At 37.6% G+C, this 24,972-nt stretch overlaps 2 protein-coding genes across 3 annotated transcripts in view; both read right to left on the reverse strand.

The window, feature by feature from the left end:
* The window catches only part of LOC110056402 (DNA-binding protein RFX6-like), a 26,085-nt gene extending 6,832 nt beyond the window's left edge, over nucleotides 1-19,253 (reverse strand). The window contains exons 1-6 of one of the 2 annotated variants that reach the window (XM_089278179.1): nucleotides 18,915-19,253; nucleotides 3,639-3,714; nucleotides 1,431-1,554; nucleotides 1,280-1,341; nucleotides 712-789; nucleotides 428-458 (exon numbers count right to left, since the gene is read on the reverse strand). In XM_089278179.1, the coding sequence (XP_089134305.1) occupies nucleotides 428-458; nucleotides 712-789; nucleotides 1,280-1,341; nucleotides 1,431-1,554; nucleotides 3,639-3,682 (339 nt within the window). In that variant the 5' untranslated portion in view covers nucleotides 3,683-3,714; nucleotides 18,915-19,253. Of the gene's footprint in view, nucleotides 1-427; nucleotides 459-711; nucleotides 790-1,279; nucleotides 1,342-1,430; nucleotides 1,555-3,638; nucleotides 3,715-16,904; nucleotides 18,883-18,914 lie in introns of those variants that run through there. The other variant, XM_089278178.1, reaches the window with a different exon arrangement.
* A 124-nt stretch (nucleotides 19,254-19,377) lies between these two features.
* Nucleotides 19,378-22,567, reverse strand: LOC110056401 (uncharacterized). The gene is made up of 3 exons (XM_020762871.2): nucleotides 22,305-22,567; nucleotides 21,229-21,964; nucleotides 19,378-20,786 (listed from the first exon to the last, which is right to left on the reverse strand). Exons 2-3 carry the CDS (start codon nucleotides 21,920-21,922, stop codon nucleotides 20,419-20,421), a joined length of 1,062 nt encoding a protein of 353 aa, XP_020618530.1. The 5' UTR covers nucleotides 21,923-21,964; nucleotides 22,305-22,567; the 3' UTR covers nucleotides 19,378-20,418.
* Between the last annotated feature and the right edge of the window lie 2,405 nt (nucleotides 22,568-24,972).

The following is a 24,972-nucleotide window of genomic DNA, read 5'->3' on the forward strand; positions in this document are numbered from 1 at the left end:
TCTCATTTCAGTAGCTTAACGCTGCCTAGCGTGTATTAAAAAGATGAGCTTTACATATACACTAGCTAAATGCTAGAGGCTAACGCTTTTTAGAAAATTTAAAGTTGTTGTTTTAATTTCCTTGTATGCCAAATTCCCGCCAGCTTTACGTCACCTCTACGCACAGTAGCGTAAATACTGGTGGCTTTGAAGACCCTTAATGACGTTACGTTATAGCTTAAAAAGGATGATGACCGACTCCAACAGTTAGTCTAACTCAAATTTGGCTTAAAATCTTTGTTTTCACAATGTAATGTTAAATAAAGAAAACTGAAATGAACAAAATGCAAAACTCTATTGGAATCAGGGAGACCATAGATTTGGGTGTTAACAGGAACACTAACCACCTTTTTTTTTTTTTACCTACAAAAACGCCGAGCGGACCTACCACATCTCCTTTCCCTTTCATTCCTGAAAATCTGCAAAGCAAAAAATTGTGCAGCGTTACCTAAGTTAGTTCAATTCGATACCACTTCTTTTTCAAAAATGTTCGTCAATTTGTCGATATAATCTAATAGAACGAAAGTTACACGATGGCTGGAAAATATAAATTTTATTTTCTCTTGTTAAAATCAATATTTTACGAACGAGTGAAGCAAAAACGAAATCACATCTTTGCGCAGCTTTGTGATATCCTCTATATAAAATTATCAAACTTTTGCTCTGACCTACCTTGACAATCCTTTTTTGGAATAACCTGCGTGAAAATAAGCCGACGTTTCCTTGACAACTATGCCATAATAATGGTACCTGGCACAAAAAAAAGAATAAACGTTAATTTAGATTACGATGAATTTAATCACTCGTAGTCACATGTACACAAACGCCGTGCCCTGTTAATGGTGATTTCAAAGAAAGTAGGTCAACAGTAGGCTCGACTTACACAAGTAACGTACTGACCGCTAAGAGGGAATGATAAGTTACTGCAAATATATTTATAATTAATTCTATCAAAAAAATTCATTTAGTCAAATAGAATTATTGGAATCGAATAGAATACAATGTTGCGTTATATTAGATATTAGGGAGTTGCATCTTTTTTGCTAGCAGGGCTTATAGTGCAATCAGTTGATTTGGCATTGAACCTCGAGGGTGTTTTTTTTTTTTTCTTTTTCTTTTTTTTTTTTTTCTCAAATCTAAAACACAAGAATTAACAATGAGGCATCCTCACTCGCCCGTTCCTGTTAAACTAGTTTTTTCAGTTAGAACTACCAGAATGGTCCATATGGACTGAACTTACTTTGATTGCCCTCGAGTTCCTAGTCTCCTGGTTGTCAGTTTTGGAAACCTTTGTCGAATTATCTGGGAAATGAAGAAAGGATCGAAAAGTTAGGCTAAAGATATCGAATAAATTTAGGGAATCCCCGTCGAAATCTTTCATTAACTCTTACCTTTCCAAACGTTGCTGGTCCGGCTGGACAAAGTTTGCCCCTTCTACAAAAGTCAAGATAGTGTGTATACATGACACACCTTGGCAGACACATGCCCTCCTTAAGTTCGTAATTTTCGCCAAGCCTGCAAAAGAGAAACAATCTACGTTTAGAGCCCGTTGACTGCATTTTTTGGAGACGCGGTGGCCTCATGTTTACTTCTCTCGCCTCCGGATCGAGCGGTCTCGGTTCGAGCCCTGGCCTTGGGGTCATTGTATTGTGATCTTGGGGAAGACACTTTACTCTCAAAGAGCCTCTCTCCACCCAGGTGTACAAATGGGTACCCGCGAATGTAATGCTGGGAGTAACCCTGCGTGGACTATCATTCCATCAAGGGGAATGGAAATATTCCTAGTCGCTTCATGCTACAGATACAGGGATATAAGCATCGGCCTGATGGGCCACTTGGCTCGTATGCAGACTTTACCTTTACTTCTACTGCATTTTGGGAGCCAAAGATGTAATCAGGTTATAGCAATTTTCCCATGACATCTTCCCATGAGTTTGAAAACGTTCGTCAAAGTTTTCAAGTTGGAACCAAAACCTTGTGCTTGTCTAACAGTTGATAACCCCGTCACACTAACCTCCCTTGAGGCAAAACACTTTCTTAGGTTTTATTTTCGATGTAGATATATGCCTTTGACTTTTTGAAAGTTAGTTTACTCACGTAAGTGCCCTTTAAGTTGTGATAGTGTACTAGGATAAACATGACCTGGCAAAAACTTGGAATGGTAATATTAAGGATATAAAATGCTTTGTGCCCGCAAACACTTTATATGTAGCTATAAATACATTTAGTACGACAGGACTTGCACGTTCGCTTCGATTCGAAATAAAGTCGACGACTTGGAAGTTATATTTCTACTTATTAGAGTCAGGTAATCACTGATCAATAACACAATAAAATTACTACAAAGCTTACAGATTAAGCTCAGACTGAAGACAGATGATACGTGAAGAACTGAAGCTCCATGCAGCCTGCTCTTTGTATTCCGTCGATATTCGTGACAAACCCTAATAGTAGTTATAAGTACATTATGCACAGAAGGCACTTATACACCTAATTGGCGTGTATTAATATAAGGACACCAGACCGTTATAAACAAAAATAAAAATAAATTTATGCGATATTTGAAGGTATTCTCTGATCCAATTTTAGTTTTCTTCCTCTACAAAAAATCCGTTAAGTCAACGGTTAAATCGATTTGAGGGTAACTAACAAAAGTGGCCCAAAGTACAAGGAAAACATGTTCGTTTTTTTCATGCCGGAAAATAAACTTATTAAACTTGTTCTTCTTAGTGACAAATGATCTTGGAGGTTCCCTTGTTATATTTGATATTTGTTAAAAACGTCCCTCGTGGACATTAAGACTGGCTTCAGACAGTCATAAAGCATATTCGTTCAATTAGTTCTTTGAATGCTTTTTCAAGGTGCACCGTCAAAACCAAAATCTCAGACAGATTGCAAGAAATATACGAAATGTAATACTTGCTAAGGCAAGAGTAACCGACCAAAGGCTAGCTGAAGGCGAATATAGGTGAACAAGGATGCCACAAACGTGTTATTTGCATTTGATGCAGTTATAAACTTAATATTAAGAAGTCATAATAAGAATATTCATTCAATTAGTTACTGCTATTTGAAGAGATCCTATTTTGAGGCACCATTGTACCAATTTAACTTGCTTTTGATATCCTCGACCCATGGTGACATTAAAAGCGAATACGGGTGGAGAAGAACCTGTTGAGATATTGTTGGGCAGAACTCGCAGTTTTGAGGCAGCATTCCGAAATTAAATAGATCTCCCTGTCTAATTGTATTTTATTATACTTCACCTCAACTGCTGTTTTGACCTTCGCTCTAATAAGGTCCACGCCTGTTCGTAAAATAATACGACCGTTTTGTAGTCTAACATAAGATAAGCTCCACCGCTTGTTGGTTTTGGAGACAGAGAGGACTGAAATCACGATAGTTTGCCGATAGCAGTTATCTTTTCTTTCATTGAGTGGACCCTTCTGATGTACGCTTGCGGCCACTCGCACTCTTACTCGACATGGAGAAAAACACCACTTCCAAATGTCTTTATTTAACGGTTTGGAAGTCTGGAAGGCATCACCCTAGTAAACACTAAAAAATTAAATGGAGTTTTTTTTAGCATGTATACTTACCATCTAAGTGTTTGCGCTATCTGTCTCTGCTTTTTCTCCAGCATTATGAATGAATACGACTCTTTTCGTCTTCCTCCTGTTACAATATCAATTGGACAGAGAAAAAACTTAAGTTCGCACTTGAATGGAACTATTTATTTATAGCCACAACAATATGAAAGATATTGGATAATCATTTAGATGGAAAGCAAAAAGGATGAAAGTACATTCTAGAAGCTTTAAATTCCAAAAAAATCATCTTTACGCAAGCAGGTAGAAAGCATTGCGCTAAAGTTATTTCAGGCATTGAAAACTGACTGATATTTTACCTTGATGGGTTCTCGTTTGATTTCTTTTTTCCTTTCGTGTTTTATAGGTACAAAGTAGTTCTCCCGAGAAGATCGTCAACTACAAACTGTTTTATGGATTATCTTCCGTTCTATTTATTCTGTCCTGCTAAAACTAACGTTCACACAATGAGCAATCAGTGCTATTGAAGGAGCGTGCCCCATTTGGTAACAACTACAATGCACACAATAGCGCTGTTTATACGTGTTACCTTTCACTGCTGTTCGATTTCTGAAGCACGTGTGTTTAGAAAGTTACAAATACAAAAGCGTGAAAAAATGTTAAGCCTTGTGAAAAAAACAAAAGAATGAATTCTGAATGAATTTAACGAACATCTAAGGTTGCTGTGCGGAGGAGTGAATCCAGAGTATTGAGTGCTGTCAGATTTTAACAGACATCTGCCTGCGTTTTGTTAAAAAAATAATAATAAACAGTGAAAGACATTTGGATTATTTATTTATTCAAAAGAAAAACAATTCAAACTATAGTTGAGGACCCGACCAGTTCAATTGCTATCCGTAGGCACGTCAGTTTCAATGAACATTCTCTCAACGGAAAATGTAGTGTTTGGCCGATATTATGTGGCATAAAACAAAAGTATTCCTGAAAACTGTTCAGAAATCGTGTCTTGCTTACAATTTCTATTTTCTAGTGTGGTTCAGGGATGAAAGTGAAATGTAAAGTAAATGAATCTGCCTGCGGGCACAAAAGATAAAATTATATGTTTTTGATATTTACAGTAGCGCAAACGCCCGAAAAGATGCAATCTTTAAACTACCTTGGCTGCTTTATAAGCATATTCCAGGTTAAAGCCTTTAAATGATTCAGCACAAAAAAAAAAAAAAATTGGGACGAATATTCGGCACTAAGTGGAGTCAGATTTGTTCTTAAAGATTTTCACCTGCTGCTAGACTTTTTAAAATCCGATTAGCTAGCACCATTAAGGGCATTCCGGCTGTGTTTGCTTTCTTAAAGAATTCAAGTTAGAACTAACGAAGCATTGCGTATTCATTTATTCAAAGTTATTGCGTTTATAAATCTATGGGTTTGGTCCGAAAATCAACTGAATAACAATTATTTGTGTGAAGAAACCAATCTTTAATGGAAAGAAACTACCAATCTTTAATGGTCGATGACCTTCCTTATCGCCAATAGCCGATAAGGAAGATAGGTCAGAAAGGGAGGTGTTCAATACACCTTCTTAAGATTGAGCAACTTGATTATCTCTGATGATTTGTTGATCGGTTTTATGTTATTTTTCTTCATGTTAAATTAGCACTGATATGAAGCATGGCATACGTATCGAATCAAAAATGAACGGCTTGTTCTATTTCAGAGTCAAGCAACTCCATATTCCTCATTTGGTTTGACGAAGATTTCTTAATGGAGTAACAACTTTTAGTGCGAATCACTCCCATCACTGCATTGGGTATTGATAATTATGCTAAGTAAGAAAACAAAAAGGTGTTTAGATATTATAGTTTTCCCCAGTTTTAAAGTCTATCATTCTGTGCGCTAGGAATTCTTACTTCAAGGTTTCTCTGCTACACGTGGCGTCAAGAGGTAAAAAGGAAAATCTTAATTTTGAAATGCAATATTAACCCTTTCGTAGCGAGCCTTAGCTTCACTGCGGAAAAAGCGGTGACATTTTGCTTCAGCCAGGGAAGGCGTTCTACAGAAAGTTACTTTTAATCCCAATAAATGAAGAAATGATTCTTTGATTATCACATTTACATTATCTCATTCCATTTTAAAGCCAGCCATTTTAAATTGAAGGAATTGCGTACTTGTGAGAGATTCTGCTTCACAGAAAAGCATACGAAGAGAATCAAGCGATCTACAATCACAGACAGAAACAATTAATCGTCGAGGCAGTCTTAGCCATTTCTACCCCTTCCAGTAATAAAGATTATGCAGTTTATTTTATTTTAATAGTATAAGTACATGGATGAAGGCAAAGTGGGATAAGGTGAGAGCACTGCTAAAGCGTTCCAGCAAAGTTACAAGGAATGTGTCAACTGCATGTTCACTGTTCAGTGTTCAATGCAATAATGATTTACTGTACTAACCCTTGAATGAACTGTTTCGAAGCTATCATACCATAACAATTGAATGTAAAATATGATTGTCCAGATAGAATCGATATAGAATAACAAAACTTTGCTGCCATAATAAACACAAAAAAGAAAAAAGAAAATAGAATAAAAAAATAAAAAAAACAAGCAAGGGACCAATAATGCTTTAGTTTTTGCCTCCACTTTACTGATCGGCCTTTGGTCAGTTATGTTCGTGCTGTTTAAGAGCCATGCCACAGACGCTGAAATTTTTACAAAATACTTCTGAAAAGATTCTCGAAAAAATATGTCTTTGTTCAATTTCGTCGTCCCTAACCCCACATGTTCAATTTCGTCGTTTCCGAACACAATGAAGCTTAACCAGGCCCATTCTTTAGGTTTAATTGCCGTCTGTTCAGTTTTTGCCTCAAGGAAGGGAACGGTTTAGGTTTCTTTCAATTTGATTAAAGCCATTCTGTTCATTGTGCAGATGAGCAAAGTCAGCGTGCATCTTTGTATATCAAGTCATCGTACTGACAAACATACAAATAATTAAAAGTTAAATTGTTAATATACGTTTTATATAAGAAAAGACACATAATGCTCGCTAACTTACCCAGCGCATGCAAACTTTGCATAGTTTTTGAACTCTTGTTTACGAAAAATTGCTTCGAGGATTTAAATTGGAAACCGCGTTGTCGTGATTTCCGCCCAGTTCAATAAATCAGAGTCGAAATTTATATTCAACTTGCCCGTAAAGGTTCTATAAATAAAAGCTGTTATTACGTAGAATACAAGTGTTTCAATCAAAAGAAACACAAGCAATATGGCCTTGTTACAATACCGAGGAGGAAAGTTTGCACATTAGATATAGTTCATGAAGACATGCTTGATCATCGCAGTTATACACACAACTTGAGCAGTTGTGAAATTAAAGCCTGAAAAAAATTAAGGCCTGAACGGGATTCGCGCCCATGACCTCTGCGATACCGGTGCAGTGTTCTACCAACTGAGTTATCAAACCAACTGGGAGCTGGTCACATTGTGACTTCGTAATACACCCGTAGATGGTGACATGACATATATTCACTTGTACAGATATAGTTCAATTATCTTACCAATTTTTTCGATTAGGCTCTTGCGCAATGTTACAAAAAATTGTAAGCTAAATGGCAAAAGCAGTCACTGTTCAATCTTAATGCCTCGTTTGTTTTGGGTTATTTGCACATAAGCAAACTTTTGCATGATTTTCTTTTATTCAAAAAAAAGTTTTTGCGAAGAAAAGTGGCTTGAAATTGCGTGATTACATTGGCTCTGTATTTGAAGAATAATATTTGGAATAACCTCGCCCAAAGCAGCAGCAGCAGCATCAGTCATAAGGCGCTTGTGTCATGGCTGATAAACATCTTTTGCAATATCGCCCTTTTCTTGACAACAGTGTTAAGTTATTCAGTTTCTAATGCAAACAAAGTTCAGTACAATGTTTGCAAACTAGTTATACAGGTTAGGTCCCGAAACGAGAGTGCCAAGTCATGCATGATCACGATGAACAAGGCGGTTAGTTTTCCTAACTGCATGTGCACCCCCATACATCCAACCTCTAACAAAGTTTACGTGACATTCTCAAACCACAGTCAAACAAAGGTCAGAAAGGTCAGTGTGTTTACAGAATTATCATTAACCACATGGTTAGCTTCATTTCGGTTGCTCACGTCAAAGCAAAACATTTATCAAACATTTTACGGCTTCAAAAGGTCAGTACCAAGCGATATTTGTTTTAAAATGAGTTGTGTAACATTTAGAACACCATTAAATCATCAAATGCAACGGACAGTACATAAGCGTTTAGCTGAAAAAAGAAAGTTATCATCTAAGTATAGTAAATTCAAGTTTTACAACTTATCAGGTCCTCAGGCATCTCGATGATTCAGGTTCCGTTGAAGCGACTTTGTACCGTCAGAAAACTATTTTGAGATTGCTCGGATTGGAAAGGTGTTTTTCGCCTTGCGACATGATCACAAATTGCGTGATCAGATGGAGCTCGCGATAACGTTTTAATATTCTGTGTGAAAATTCACATCCACAGACGATAACGGGGTTAACAATTTTGCTTTCGATATTGCAAGGTTTCGCTGGAGATATAATAACCACGTGGGGAAATGGCAGGTGTGAAAAACGTAAGTTTAAAGGGCAAAGAATGAGGTCATGTGCGGAAAGACCGCGTGCACTGTGACGTCTTAACTGAACTAAACCACGCACCACTTTCACGATAGGTATTTATTTTCTATGATTTAGAGTCCATTGCTTTTCTACCAATACTATCAGTTATTTACTTAGTTATGTTTATTTGGGGTCTGGGCGATTTTGAAGTCTCCCGGTTCTTTTTGACGCGGTTTCAGTTAGCTGCACTTTCTTGAATTATTCTGCAATGACTGTCTTCCTAATGTACCTCTTGCCTGTAATGTACACTCCTGTCCAAACAAACCCTTCAGGCTAACGATAAAATCTCTCAATAAAATGAAATTAATCCGAACTAACCGAGAAGAACGTCACATGCTCGCGCAGAAACTATTTTTCAGTAGTAGGCTGAATGTGGTCGCAAACATTGCAGAAGATTAATCAAAATTCCTGTCGAGAGTAGTTCTTGATAAGTTGTGCTACAGGTATGAATCAAAGTCCAAACGTTCAGCACACGTCATATTGGCATTCACGATTGTTTGATGAACGATGATCTTAACTGGCAATATACATTATTCCTTTTATACGTAGTTAAATTTTATTAATTACACGATTTTTTCGCCCACGGTCTGCCCCCATAGCCTCCCGCAGTTCCTCAAATCAATTTCGACTCATCAAATGTAAAACTCGCACAACATCTCGTGGTTGGGAGAATTTGATTAGTCAAAGTTAAATAACGATGAAGTTCATTTAATAGTCGTCAACATTTTTATATTCCCCTAAGCGACAGACCAAACCACACGTATGTAGGAGTGAAACGCTGGGATAGCTTTGAAACAGTGACGTCATCATTTTCAAAATGGCAAGTACTGCGTGGGTGCGTTAGAAAATCAAGGATGTGAATATCAAGTCTTAATTGCGAACGGCCAAATTTTAGCTCCCACTTAGTTATGTTTAGTAATGGAAACTTTCAATATGATTTCACGTTAAGCTCGCTGTGAACGAATCAAATTCTGTTTGTTAAAATTAAGTACTCCTTGCTAACGGCTTGACTAGTAAAAATTATTTTTTATGGGTACATTTGTACTTTGAAGAAATACCCTATATATTTTTGATGCCGTTTTTGATGCCGAGATGACGCGCTGCATCAGTCCTTCAGTAATGATAAATTGCAACATAAAGCTAAAAACTACTTCGATATTGACATAAGCAAATTAACTTAGCTGGAAGAACAACAGTCATCTCTTTTTCGGCCGCAAAGGGAACAGAAAAACGTAAATTAATAAAACGCTTACCCCTTTTTCAAAGAGCACGGTTAAGTAGTCATTTTCTTATATCACTTTCCCTCCATTTTGGCCCTCAAGAAAGCATTTTACTGCATCTAATATTTCAATCAAATATGTCCAAACTGTACCGGGAGAAGAGCAAGGTGACCAATTACCTTAAGCTTGTTCTGGTGCAAGTGAACGCGTCCCGTACAACTGACGTCTTACTTTACTTCTCAGTTGACTTCAAATCTCTTCTAGGCACTAAGCTCACAGCACGTTTTACGATGTTGCCCTCCTATAAATGGTGCCCTCTTAACAAACATCTGTTGGTAAGATAAGGCTTGAGCGGTCCAAGTGACAAAGCCCTTGTGACAAAATGAAACAACGTGGACTTATGTGTGCGCCTGGTAACCTATTGTCCTTCTGGGTTCTTTTTGAGCCTTGTAAGTGCAGACTTTAAATGAAATATTGTGGTACCTGCATATCTATAGTGACATTAAGGTACTCGGCCTGCTAACCTCTTATTTGTGTTAAACATTTAATCTTCGCGCTCTCAAGAGCCGAGTTCTATTGTTTAGTATGAACTTGCTTTAATATCACCCATACTACCTGCTGAGGACCTTTCCAACAAAGAAAAGAAAAATAGTCTTGAACGTCTAACTGCGAATAATGTTCTTTATATACCTCGGTTTCGGTCGTTGAGGTGCTTTTCAAATCGCGATAAAAATGTCGCTAGTTGTTGCTAAAAATGCTGAGAGATTTAGGATTATTTAAAGGGAATAAACCTATATCTATTTTAACTTTTTTTCTTTTTTCTGCTAAATTTTTAATTGGTTTTAATTCGCTTTGCAGAAGCCAAAGCCTGTTACACTTTAAAATTGGATAAATATTAACTTCACTAAGGAGGAAATTACCTGCTAGAAAAGTATTAAAGGTCATGGAACAAATCATGCTCATAATATGGGGATCTCACAGCCTAGCATGAGGAAAATACACGGAACAATATAATTGAAAGCAACATCTTTGGGTACCAGTTGTTCATAGTTAATTTCAACGTGGTCAAAATATTGCGGAAAAATTCAATCAATCATAAGGCGTACCGGTAAAGGAAAAACTGAGATTTTGCAGCCTCTGCTTACATTTCACTGACATAGCTTTTCATCATAAAGCCAACATAAGAATAGATTATGTAAAGCAATTTAAGAGTGGCCATTTAAAAATGGTCTCCAAGCTTTAAAAAGCACCCCGGATCGATGAGCTCTTGGGCAGTTAGTCTACGTTAAAACTGGACTTGAACTTTACAAGGAAGACCTTCACGTATTTCGTAAGAAAGAATGTTTTTTAAGACAAGCCTGAACGTGCTTCGGACAGGATAATAGAATAAACCTTAAGATACATTTCCTTTTGTTCACAAAGATACAAGGAACCCGTATTCAATTAAAAGATAGGTGTTAATGTTTTTCCATCTGCCCTTGGCTACTCTTGTGCTAGCAGAAACTGGCTCTCCTCTTCGAGTGAGATAAAATGCACCCGACATAGTTGAAAATCAAGGGTTTACTATGATAAGTTTTATTTTAAAAAAAACGTTTACGCTAATCCAAAGATTTTCGTGGAGTAACGAAAGGCCGGAAATATTGACTGCTCCTCACGAAAACAGCTGAATTTTGCGTTATTTCAAATGGAGAGATTGAAAACAATTTCGCCGAAATGAGCGAAGCAATTATCAGAAAATAATTACCCGAAATGACGAGCCACACTGATGTTAACAGATGTTTGTTTAGTCAGTTAAAGACGAATCAGATTTAATTTTCCTTTTCTTCGAGCGATGCATCAAACTACTTTTTAATTGCAACATTGAAATCTAAACCGAAATAAATTGCTCACGGCAGCTTTACAAAATTGAAATGAAGCAGAAGATGTGAATCATTTGTCTTGTGTAAATAACTCTTTTGCTTTCTTTGATGTAACTTTTTTTTATATCGTTATGTATTTCGAGGCTGAAATATATCGTGGGTAAACGGAAAATCATTCAAAGCGTCGAATCTCTGTTTTGAGCCCATCATAGTTTCCACTGGAATCGCGCGTCACCAAATTAAGTCGTGCGATTTCGAGTAGAACAGCAAAAGCACATCTTTAGCAGCAAAATGCTTACGATAATGTAAAACGAAACAAAACCTCACAAATAATCTTTTGGTAACCCGCAAAGAGAATATATTCTTTACTAAAAACAGGTAGCACAGAAAAACACAAAAGAATTTAATAACCACCTGTCAGAAATAATTTATTCACCAGAAAACTCATTATATTCTCTGAATAAAAGAAAAAAAATTGTATTTCGCAACAAATATAAACAACAAGTGCAAACGCATTGAAGGAAGGTATAAAAACCGCAAGGAGGGAGTGCCTACGCTCTGGAGAAATAGAGTCAAAAAATCCTGAAGAGTTCTTAATTAGTTCTTGGCGAAGAAGTTTATTTTAAAAAAGAACAGTTTAGTCGGTTCGACCAAAATTATTGTGTTAATGTCTGGAGGCTGAATAAATATTTGCAAACTCACACAGGAAAAAAAACAGAATAATTAAAAAGATTATGATCTTAACAGTAAATATTCGTGTTAGTTATGGTAAGGTTTGTACACCTTGCTTTGTGCTGTTCTGTGTTTTTTTGTTTTGTTTTGTTTTTTTGTTTTTTGTTTTTTTACAGAGATTAAGATATCTTCCCACTGTACCAAAAATTAAATTTTCAACAGAAGCACATGTATAAATTGACACAAGATGATAATGTTAACCGACTTTTGAGGGAATATTCGAGAGGTTTGAGGGAAAATTCAAAAATATTAAATTCTTTTGAGGGAATATTCAAAAACATAAATCTTAATATATGTTTTTATCAGTGTCAAAACTATAATCTAAATGCAGATGAAACTTGTTTTGAAGGTGAAACAACGGTTACTAATTCGACTTGGGGAGAGCTTGCTTCTGATCAGTTCTGACCTAAATACTGAGAACGTTATTGCATTTTACATTTACATACAAGGTTTTCTTTGAAAAAAAAAAACAAATTTGGAGGGTCAACAGTTCGGCAGATTGTTCTGAATTAGTTTTAGGGTAACATTTGATATTGCACAGGGCCGTGAACGGTTACCTCAAGGTTTGAACGCATATGCTGTGAAACTTTAAATCTGCGGGGGAAGGCCATTCATAATTAGCAGTGACAGCTGTGTTTGAATGGTTTGCGAAATTTTGTGACTTTTTAGTTTCCTTTACAGCATTAGTACTCTTTGGTGAGCCGAGATAAGACTTAGATCCACAAAAATACGTAATTCTAAAAATAATGTCGCCATAGCATATCAGTGATAAATCTTCGTATTGACCTTCTCTGTACTGTGTTATGATGATCGAACAAAACGTTTGTTCTATTCCCGTTATCTGCAGCTCTTTGAGATTTTTGATTATCGTGGTTCTGTAAAAGGGAATTACAAGAGCAAAACATGGGAAATATCTCGCTTTTTTTCCTTTTATTTGGCTGTATTATCAATGTCCAACTCCTAAAACTAATGAATTGTTTTCTCCAAAACTGTGGAAAAGCGTCTTAGCTAGGTATCTGTCGCTACTTTGATTTCTTTAAAAAAAAAAACCGCTGAAAAGTATTATTTTTATTATGGAATGTTAATGTAATAGCTGATGGACAAAAATATGTCAACTCCGTACCTACATGTATTACCTAAATAAGTTATAGTTGGCTACTGCATGTCAGAGACAACGTTTCGTCTTATTTATTTCCCATCAGTCAGTTAAATTGAATAATTTCGGTTTATCTACCTTGTCTCTTATTCTTCTCAAATGTGAAAAGTTTAGGAGATCCAGTTAAAATATACTTGGAGTTTTATCTTACCGACAATATATATCACCAACTTTTTAACCTTCAAAATGGCAATTCTCCCAGATCATATCACTGTTTATCATATAGCTGTTTCTTCGCGCAGTTTCGAGAATTTCGAACTAAATCAGTCCTAGTTTGTTCTTTCCTTGTACGGAACTGACAACTGCCTAGCAACGCATATTCAGACGAGAAATCAGATACTCCTCACTCCAAGTTCCATGCTCGTCAATATACCTACCTTTTGATCTGATGCTCTCGCGATGAAACAAAAAGAAAAAGAAATTGTATTGTTCAGGCATTACTATAGCGCATAAACGTGGGCCTTCTTAAAGCAGTAGAAGCTTTCAAATTCTCTCCAACTGAAAGACTGATAACATTTTAGGAAGAAAAATAAAATATTACTTTTGTCATCATAGAAGCGTTGTGAACATTTTTCGGGGATGTTAATGCTTTTGGCGGCGGTAAAAGAGCCATAATAACGGGCTCTCCCGATCAGCTTTATATATGTGTAGAATTTCTGCCGGTCAAATTTCTCTCATTATTTTCTCGAACCAATCAAAAACTTTATGGACTCCATAAACCTTCCTATAGCGGCCTAGAATTATCTGACTTGTGTAGAAAGTGACTGTTGTGAGGAGGATTGCGCTGAAATCAAAATAGATGCACTACGAAAATTTACAAAATGAAATCAACATTTGGAGGGTTAGGGCGCCGGATTTGAAATCTGGAGGTCGCGGGTTCAAGTCCCGCTCTGATCACTAAGCTGGAGTTGTTTCTCGGAAGACCCTCGTTCAACTCCTCGGTCATGCTTGTAAATACCCAACTGGTCTGCCTCCCGCCAGTTGGGATTTTTAAGCCTTTTATGTTTATTTTGGAATATTTCTTTCTTTCAGTTTAAGTGGCAACTGTGAGCTACCTAGTTGTAGCTAAGCGCATCGACCACTAAAAACATTCAACATTTAACAATTTGTTTTAAGTTACTTGTTTATTTCGCATTACTTAGGGATGTTTTTAAACGTCTTGAATTTCTTTTGCAAAGTACAGAGCTCGCGTCCCTTCTTTATCATGCGCCAATTTAATTCCACGTGACAGTAAAACCCGGTTAGACATTCTGGAACCGTACAACATTGACGAACTTAAAATTACCATGCGATGGGAAGTCAATCAGACCATAAAACAAAACATTTGGGAAAATATGCTCGCCTCTCCAACATAATGCTGCAATTTAATTCCATGTGTTTGAGACACGCTGGGCATAGTGATGTTAGAATACAAGGAAAAAAGCAAGAGACAAAGAAAACTAGAAAGGCACGTTCGCGAAAACGTGCATTTCAAATCAATCAACAATTTCAACAGAAATTTGTATTTCGCAGGTTATGACCATAGGACAAGCCATGACCGAAATTCCATACAACACAAAAATTCCCCGAGCAAAGGAAGTTGGCTATGCGAAGCATACATGTTGAAAGGTTGCAATTACGTATAGGAAAAAAAACAGACATTTAACGACTGTACCTAAAATTTTACTGTTTTCGCGAAAGGCTGACACCAGTCAAAAATATTAAAACATGAAGAGTTACATCAGGGAAAAAAAACAACAACAACAAAGGGCCGCTACGTACACAATAAAAACATACCCGCAATGTTGGACAGAGAAGTCTTATTAAAAACTGATGACATTTTGAACAGTTAGGTCAACAAAACAGCTGTTTGTGGAAGAAAAACATTGTCCGAAATTACTACTCAAATGGGAATGACGAAAGTTTTTCATCAGTCAATCCGAAGCCCTTCTCTTAAGATCGTAGGCCAGTCCCCATATTTTAGAATACCACAGCAACACTGATAGTCATTAAAAACTCCAAAACGACGAATTTACATACACCTGTGTTCGGAAAGAACCCATACCGAAGCGGAAGTCATAAAAATCGGCATATCACATGCATAAACGGCTTACAGAAAAAATGGAATTCATTACAGCAATTATAAATTTGTTGATGCGTTTTGCAGGGGTATACTTCAGCCACGCTACTCAGTACTTGATAAAGATAGGACTTCGGAAGTATTATGTCGTACAATAATAATTACGTGGGGGTATTGGAACCGCCCACGAAATAACAGGGAATCGCGAAATTTTTGTGTTGTACGAAACGGTATTTTTGATCAACACTACTTCGGTAACACTAATGAAGATCAGTGGTGGACCACTGCGTTTCGCAATTAAAAATCACTGTCGTTAGCTTTAATTACATATTGCTGGCTCTAGAACTATAGAGGAAAGCCAAGACTGGAGCGAAACACGGCTTCTTGTTTTTTCTTTCCAGCCAAAATAAGGCAGCGAAACGAACATCCAACATTGTTTTTACGACAGCTGCAAAAAATAATATATTTCCAATTCGCGCAGACGGGCTCCAACCTGTCAACGCCAAAAAGATCCAAAAGCCTGATAAACTGAATTAATAGCACTTCGCTTTTAGTTTTAAATCGGAAAATGGCAAATTACGCCGGCGATCAAAAACTTCAAAATGACAAAACAGTCTTGAAAGAAAACCACTCTTAAGATCGAGAGGAACAAATGTATTTAAATCGATTCATTTTCGCCCTTGTTCTATCAGTCGTACCAAACAATAACTTTAAAACACTTTTAAATTAGCATTTAAAAACCATCCGACATGTTCGGCCATAAGTAGGCACTTTAACTCAAGCAAGAACCAAAAAACACTGTTAACGATATCTCAAAGGAAAACTATTGTGATTCAGTTGAGCTCTCTGACGGCGTACTTGCATTAGGGATATGGTTTAAAAATAATAAAAACTGTATTCCTTATTCTAATCAGCAATTTATTCGCAATTAATAGCCAGTCCTGCCGTAGTAATATGTTATTATTGGCAGGATTTAAAGCTTTTCGACAGTTTGTCAGTAACTTGCCTTTTTTAGAACTGTGACTTGTCACTGAAAATCAAAACTTCAGAGAAAGAAAAACTCGTATTTTTCGCGAAATCAAGCGTTCGCATGAGTAATAAAAGCCACTCGTACCATTCAACAAAAGAAAAATTATAACCTTGCCTAGATACAGAACAATGCTAGTCACTTATTCAATTGTCATTCTAAGACTATGGAGGAGTGTAATATCGATGTTTTTTTTTTCTCTTCTATTCATTGTGTGTAACTACGAACGGCGAAATGCTTTCGTTGTTTTTCTTGCTCGGAATTTCTTAGAGAAAAAATACCCCGCACAGATTCTGGCGCTGTTTCTTGCCACTGTTACTTTTGATTAAATCGGCTTTTAAAAATTGGTAATAAAATATTTCATTTTCCCAGAATTTTCTCCCAGCGTGTTAGCATGATAGGAGCTTTGTTTTTGAAATTAGAAAAGGACAGTTGAAGCTAAGGGGAAATTGCTCCATTCCTGCGAGACATCCAGTCATCATGTTAGTTGTGTTAACATGACACAATATTTATAAATTTCCGAGAAACTCATTTTACCAGCTAGCGCCCTAATTATCACTTCCTAAATCAGTGGTCAAGAAACAGTGATTGAAAATGTTTTAACTAAGTTACCTTTCGGTCTGTATTGCTTGACATCTTCTGCAGTTAGCTCGTCATCTGTTTCCTCCTCGCAGTATGACTTTCGTGAGCATACCCTTCTTGGTCGTTCATAACTCTCCGCGTGGGATACACTTCCCTTCGAAAGTGTTTGAATTGTCTTCGAGGCCATCCGGTTTTTCTAATACAAATCCACGCTTAACTCGATCGCGGTTTTAAAATTCGCCACTTTTTTTCTCTCTCCCTGTGGAGTGTTAGTTATAAACCCCGCCGCTAAAGGCCTTTAAGAAATACGAATTTCCGGACTGGTTAATAACTGAGATTCGTGCCGTCAGCAGGTGCAAACATCTCCCACCATCCAAGTTTTATGATCAAGGTTAGAAAGTCGCCTTTATGAATAATACAAAATTAAAACAAAGAGGAGTCATTGCAGTTGCTCGAGAACGCCCTGTGATTGGCCAATTTTGACAACGGGCGCAGAGACTTGCCACGCTCATATAAAACCATCAGTAAAGTTTTAATTGATAAATATTCCCATTGTAGCTTTGTAAACATGTCGGTTAAATTATTCAGCATATAATTTCGCCGCGAGCTTAACATGTACAAAACCCATCTCGGACTGACTTGTAAATTTATCATCTACGCCAAGGTTAAAAAGGTGATTTTTGTGAGCAGTTTTGCACCATCAGGCGATACAGCACCCGCCTTTTTGAAGCCATTTATGAAAACAAAAGCGCCCAATTTTGTCTTTATTGTTCGCGAGAGTATAAACGAAACCAAAAAATTCAGTCGTTTGTGAGTTGAAAGAAAAAGCACAAAAGCCAGCTAGTTAAAATTCAACCACAAAATTAATAGGACAGGCCACAGTACAGCTGTCTGCCGCTTAATGACTCGTTTGGTTCCCAAATACATTCAGCGTAACATTGTTGCATGACATTTACGGACCCGTAAAAATTCGGGATCTTTCGATTATTTTAGTCACTTCTACCAGACGGTATTAGTTCTTGACAAATTTTATTTTAATTACATCATAAAGCTGATTCATGTTAGCTTACCTTTGTTCCGCAAATGAACTTAAGCCGCGACAAGAAGAGCTTCGTCCTGACGTAAACGCCATTTGTTTTTCAGTTGTCTCGCGAAATGAGCAATACAGTTCGGTCGCACCAGTGCTAGACGATTGTCTCTGGTTGAGAAGTAGCATGTCAATGTATTTATAATAATTAGATTATTGGTGTGCCATCGTAGACGGTCGTGTACGTAGTAAGCTACAGAAAATCCTCGATGCAGCATAAACGACGGTAACGAAGAGATATTAGGACCGGAGATTAAAAATCACGCTATGAGCTGACGGTTTTGCAAGAGGTTGGAAGCAGCGATGATTTAGACTTCCAGCTGGCAGAGTCCACACAGAAAAAAGGCAGTAACGGCTAACTCTGACTAACTACGTAAATAACTCCTATGAAACCCGGACAGTAACAGAAATAACGTGTTTTCCCATAAAGAGTTATGAATTTTTATATACATACATGTACATTTTTCTAATATCTAGCTCCGTCAGTGCAAAGGTACAGTTTTTTCTCGGTCAAATATCGGCCCAGCAAGGAAATATGGCGTGGGAAAGCAGGCCAGGTAGTTTATCTTGGTAGATATTTCGTGCGGCTAACACTGCACTATAAAGTGGTAATTTGATCCTTAATTTCTCGCAGTCTCTTTAAGTATCAAACTAGTATCACGGAATCATTTCAGTGGCCCATGATAGCTCCAGAAACGTCATTTTCTTGAAGGGAGAACGCTCACTTCCCCAGTGTGAAGATTAAAAATTAATCAATCTCTATTTAATTAAAAGTTGATGTACGTAGAAATTTAACCAAACAGTCTACGATATGCATTCTATCTAGCAAAGGAAAAGGGAAAAGCAATATTTTTTCAGCCACTTTACGTGGATGTCAGATGCCAGCCATTGAGAATTAAGCGCTGAGACGCAATGAATGACCTCCCACGCAAGCGATAGACTCATTATCATACCTTCCCGTCAAAAGAGCTCTTCTCACTTCATGTTCCCTCTCTCGGTAAAATTGCGTCGGTCAGTTGGGTATAAAGAAAAAGGAAAAGTCGAGAAAAGAAATGCTCACAAACAAACAAGTAAATATTTCCAAGAGATTCTCGATTCTGCCTTCGGCATGACCGCCATTTTGAGCCGAGTCACCGTAACTCGAAACTGTGTTCGGAATCGATTATTTTTTCCTTCTTCTGTTTTTTTGTTGTTTTTTTTTTGTTGTTTTTTTTGTTGTTTTTTTTTTTCTTTTCTTTTCTTTTCTTTTGTTAAATACACAGAGCACACTGAAACGTGGCACCCTCGGAAGCTTGGTGGCAATTTTACTTTTTGAAAAAAAAGGTTGTTTGGGTGATGGGAAGCGAAATATTTTACAAGGGATGGGTCTAGTCCTGTTTGGTTACAAAAACACATAAGCAATAAATGCAGGATGTGTTATTTTTTGTTATTTAACTTTATTATTTTCATGCGCAAAGTCTTGCAATATTTACACAGCTTTAAAATACTCAAAGCTAGTGCTTGTTTCTTTACCAAACACTGAAGTGTATGGACTAGCGCATTTTGACTTAACACTCGATAACTAAGAAGACGAAAGTGCTCACCCAGTCGTCTGATTTGAAGAAAAACTCCATTGTTATCTTCTTTGGCAAAAATTTCCTGTGAAGGTACTTTAGTTTGCAGTCGGTCCACCGTAAGGAAAAAAGATGGCGGCTGTACATTTTACCACAATGCCTCGCGAACCTAACACAACCCAAGAGGCACAAAGGAAGCCTTATAGCCTGTACTAAGGATATTAAGTAGCCTTGGTTTGAAGATTTTGTAACGTTTTTATGAACGTTGTTTAGGTTTTCGTGCGCTGAGAACTATGGGTTAATGTACAAGTCGCCATCTTTTTTCCTACGGAGGATTATAACGTTAGGGCTCTAGGCTAGAGGAGTGGTGGTGGTTGGGAGAAGTTTCTTCTTTCACCTTCCCCCTCTCTCCCTCGTCTTCTATATGGCTCCAAATGACATGACTAAAAGCCAGCCTTTTTTCCATTTATTACATAAGCATATGTTTGCGAGAAACCGTTTTCCTCTTGTCCAATATTCAAGAAGTATTTCCAAATCGGAAACATAACAACAATTTTTAAAGTTCGATTAGTTTGTCTGAGCGTGTTATCTTAGAACAACTAAATGAGTCAAAAATCTCCGCAGTGGCATATTAGTACAACTTTGACTAGACCTGCCTTCTCAAATAACTATTTCAGCCCACTCTAGTTATGACTCATTTAAGCCCATGGCTCTATATCAGCCAGTGAAAGTTCAGGCTCTAATGTACATAGTCAAATTATCTCCCATACAGGCACTGTTTTTTGTTCGCCGAACGGGTCCCAATTTTAGGAATAAAACAGACACAGTTAGAGCAGTGTACAGTGTGCTAACGTGTTTCGTATTTTCAGGTGATTTTCTTTTCGAGTAGGATGCAACTTTAGGACTAGAAGCACAAACACCCCGTTGTCTTTTCCTCTTTTTTGCGTTTCTTTTCCTTGTCATCGTCCTCGCACCAAGCTAAACAGGGACACAACTCCATTATAAAATTATAGAAAATCTTGTACACCAAAAAACCCACAATAATCAGAACCCAAAAGACAAGGCCAATCGAAAAGATGATGTCAGAAGGACCGCTAACGGCTCCCTTCAAATCAGGAACCTCTACCATGACCCTAAGCTTGGCTATACCCATACATGGAGTCAGGACCATTACCATAAAACCAAGCCCAGCTGGTGCAGCGATAAGGAACCTCAGCGGATAACAGCTCCAGCAGAATGGGTTCCCGATCCAGAAGTACAACGGAAGGATCCCTGTGTAAAATTGTAGACAGATGAAGAAGGTAAAGAGAATTGCGAGGCACACAGTTGATGGTTACTGCTAAGCTAGTTTAAGTTCAAAACATGATTGTAATATATGCCATGTATCTTATGTTAATAAACAGTTCACTTTTTTGGAATATTTCTACTCCCCCCTGGATGAAATGCTAGTCCATCGCAAGGTTAACCCCAGCATTAAATTTTCCGGTACCCATTTATACACCTGGGTGGAAAGAGGCACTGTGAGAATAAAGTGTTTTGCCAAAGAACACAACACAATGTCCCCGGCCAGGGCTCGAACCCGGACCCCTCGATCCGGAGTAGAGCGCACTAACCATGAGGCCACCGCACCTGCACAAAATGTAAACCTAGCGATATTTTACTGAATATTTTGGCTAAATATTTGATTAGTGTGCATACTGCCCAATTGACTTACCTTTATAAATAGTTATCAATGCTACTGCGGACACTTTAAGACCAATCCACAGGCTACTTCTCACTAGGGAGAGTTCTGCGGGAATCGAGCTGGCACTTACTGCGCATTCCCAACAGTTTGCTGGCCCAAAGTAATGCACGCTCAGTTCCACGGCCAGGCACGAAACTGGAATGTCGTGAGCAAACGTCTCCAGGCACATGAAAACAGTGTGGATGTGTACAATACTTCGGTAATACTTCGGGGTGTCGAGCGAGTCAACTTCGTGCTCAAACTCAGGTTCTCGGCAGTGCTTGCATAAGTTAGGAAGTAACGTGCATAAGTGTGCAATGTAAAGCCCTGCGCCGATCCCAGCAAAAATTAGGAAAAACCATTGAAGAATCTCTAGTGTTGTCGTATGCTTGTCGAGGTCGGAGATTGTAAAATTCCCTGGATCTCTGCAGTAAATCGTCTTTGTCCCTCCGGGATCAACTTGCGTGCTGTTCATGTTGGAGTCGCTCTCAAGCTCATTACATTTCTTCACGGCATTAAACACGTCGAAAAACATGCCTACGTCCGAGGCTACGTTGTACCCTTGTAAAACACTGTAGACGGTGAACTGAATTATGTATGCAGTCTTCATTGACATTTCACGACAAAATATGGCGCAAATTTTTGAACAACAGCCAATGCAGAATTCACAGAGTCGATCCGCCATCTTGAGTCCCTTGCACTTTGGAACCTGAGAGTTTTGAATGATCTAAGTAATAAAAAATTGAAGAGGAACAAAGATTCGACAAGTAAGTAAACTTCTACATTACAATCACTACGTAATCAATATTTGACATTAATTTCTTCAACTAAATTGGTGGCTAATTACGTTTTTGAATCAAATAAACAATCGATCACAGAGAAAATTAGAATCCAGCACCCACTTCTCAGTGTTGCAAGTTTATAGCCTCCAGTTGCTGATAGTTTGTAATAGAGATGTCCATGTATGTTTCAACAAACCAGTTATGTGTTATTCACTTTCAAGTATCTGCGTTTGTCGCATGATTTAATACCACGAAGAAAAAGGATAGAGTTTATGAATTACATACCTTGGAAAGTTCTGCTTTACAGCTTGAAGGACCAGCAACTTAATTTGTCGTCCGTAAAGAAATCGGCGGGAGCTGCCAAAAGTTTTGGGGAGGAAACAAACCTTTTCAAGAAACAAGAGTTCTGTTTATACAAATGAAAGCGGCGGACTCATGCAACCGTGAACTGAGCTTCGTATTGAACCGATGCGGAGGGAACAAAATATTTGCATACGGTTGACAAAAGAACTGAAATGTGACATAGTTAAAGAATAAAACAGAATTCGCGGAGTCACTGAGAAATGTGTGAAAACGTTTCAGTTCTAACAAAAAAATACGTTATCTCACTGACTAGGCGACAAAAAGTTATCTCTATAGCTTTTGGTTTTACAACAAGACAACTATTACACGTAGATGGTTTGATTACTGAGGTTAATTCTCGTCACAAGTATGGATGATGATTTATTGGAGATCTAAAGAGAAATTATATGTTGATGACAAAAGGGAATCAACTCAGGTTGAAATGATATACTCATTCAAGTAATGCGACGACTCTTTGGCGACTAGTTCATATAAGTGTAAGCTGCGCAGAGAATCACACAGAAGAGGCAGTATTTCGGTGACTTTGAGCGGCGAACTGAACACGCGAGGTATGCTTGAAGTGCGAGGAGCACAAGCCTCTCGCGCGTGTTATTTTCTGTCGCGCGCGTGGCTCCAATGTCGCGCTAGGATTAATTGGAATGTTTTCTTTCTCAAATAACCAACGACCTTCAAAAGAGAAAGGATGGAATAAAAAGAAGCGGTGAAGAAACATGAAAATGAAGTGAAAATTCTCAATCTTAAAAGTGTTAAAAGCTCTCAAGAAGCTTTCAAGCGATTGATCAAGACACAGATATGGATACCATTATCGTGGTTATCAGTGGCAAGCCGAAAAACAAATCTTTACATAACCCAGTGTCGCAAAACCAGAAAAATATCAAGTCGTTCAGGAACTCTAATTTCGAGATAATGTACATGCTTCTGAGAGTCAAGGTGTTTAAACAAAGATGATGACAAGATGACAAGATGACAAGATGACAACGTGTTTTATTCAAGATGATGAAAATAAAATACAAGAAAAAGCACATCTTGAAAAGGATAACTAGAGGTGGACCCTACGGCGTTTCCCTAAATATGTAAAAGGATAAAACAGATATAAAACATGTGTATTCGATGAAAATATATTAAATAGAATATTAAATAACTATTTACAAAATATGAATCAGGTCACTGACAAACAATTCAAATTAGGAGTGTCATTTGCCGCACGCCGCAGAAAGCCTTTGTATTACCAATTTTAACTAAAGCGCTTTTTTCGATTGCAACAACTGAAATCGAAATTAAAGAAGTAAAGAGGATCTGTGATGGAAATTATGGCCAAAATCAGAAACTTTGAAGGATGCGGCACATTCTGTCAAGAAGCGGATGTGCCAAACACTACAAACGATGGTGAGAAAAAACAAAGAGAAACCGTAAAGAAAAATCGATTGTGATGAACGGAACACTATGGCGGGAAAGAAATAGAAGGCTGAGATGGACGTGGGACACTGTGGCGGGAAACACATAGAATATCGGGACGGACGCATCGCATAAGGATGAAAAACAAATAGAAACAGTGACAGAAGTGCCACTTTTATACCAGAAAAACATTTAAGATGATTCCATTGCGCATCCCTACTGCGCACGATTTTCGCATCATTAGCGCGTGCATATGATCGCCTGCACGTACGCAACCTAAGAGATTTCCCTCAAACAAAATTAAAGCTCATTTTCTCTTAAACGAGCATGGTGGCCTATACTTTTTATTGCATAATTTTGGTGTACAAATTACCCGCTTTAAATTAAGAAAAAAAATTTTCGAGAGGAAAAAAAAGATATAGCTTAAAGTGTACAGAAAACCGTTACTCGAGGATTCGAATTATGACCTCGAAAAGAACGATTCGAGGAATGTGTGTTATTTTAATATTTTTTTTTTCATAAGTTATATATTACATTGTTCCACGTGCCCGAGACTTTCTACCTATCAAGATTTTTATCAAGTATTGCTTCAATAACTTTTGCTTCCAGCTACCGCAAAATGTAACGTGGACTGGTGAAATAACGTGCGTGGTTAGGCATAAATGGGGTATGATGGCCCATCATATCTCTTGATCGAGAATGGTGACTTATGTATTTTATTGTATTTTTCGAAACAGTGCTTGGTAGGGAACGTTCACGGAAGGTTTCAAAAGTATTGTTCGGCAACTTTTATTTCTGAGGAATCACCATAAGGTAGGGGGTTAACATGATGGCCATATTTTGGCTAGGTATTATGTTTTTAACACAAATATCTACGTTTTAGGCTGCTTTGCAAATTTTCTGGTGATTTGGGGGTATATTTGGGGATCAATAGTATTTCTCAAAGGATTAGTAAAATTTATGGAAATAGGAAATTTTGAAGATTTGATGTTGTTTTAAAATTAGAATTTGAAGTTCAAAATTGGTAGAAGTACACCAGGTGAATTTTTCAGTGTTACATTTATGTGAGGATGAAATGAACCGACATACTCAGTTAATTAAAAGGCTGATTTCCATGCATATGAGGGCTGGTATAGCTGTAGGAAAAGTTCAGCGATTTCCATGCTATGCCTACGATCGTCGAGAAAGAATAGCA

This window comes from Orbicella faveolata, unplaced genomic scaffold (assembly GCF_042242905.1).
Source record: "Orbicella faveolata isolate gen_17 unplaced genomic scaffold, um_ofav_v1 contig_46, whole genome shotgun sequence".
NCBI lineage: Eukaryota > Metazoa > Cnidaria > Anthozoa > Scleractinia > Merulinidae > Orbicella > Orbicella faveolata.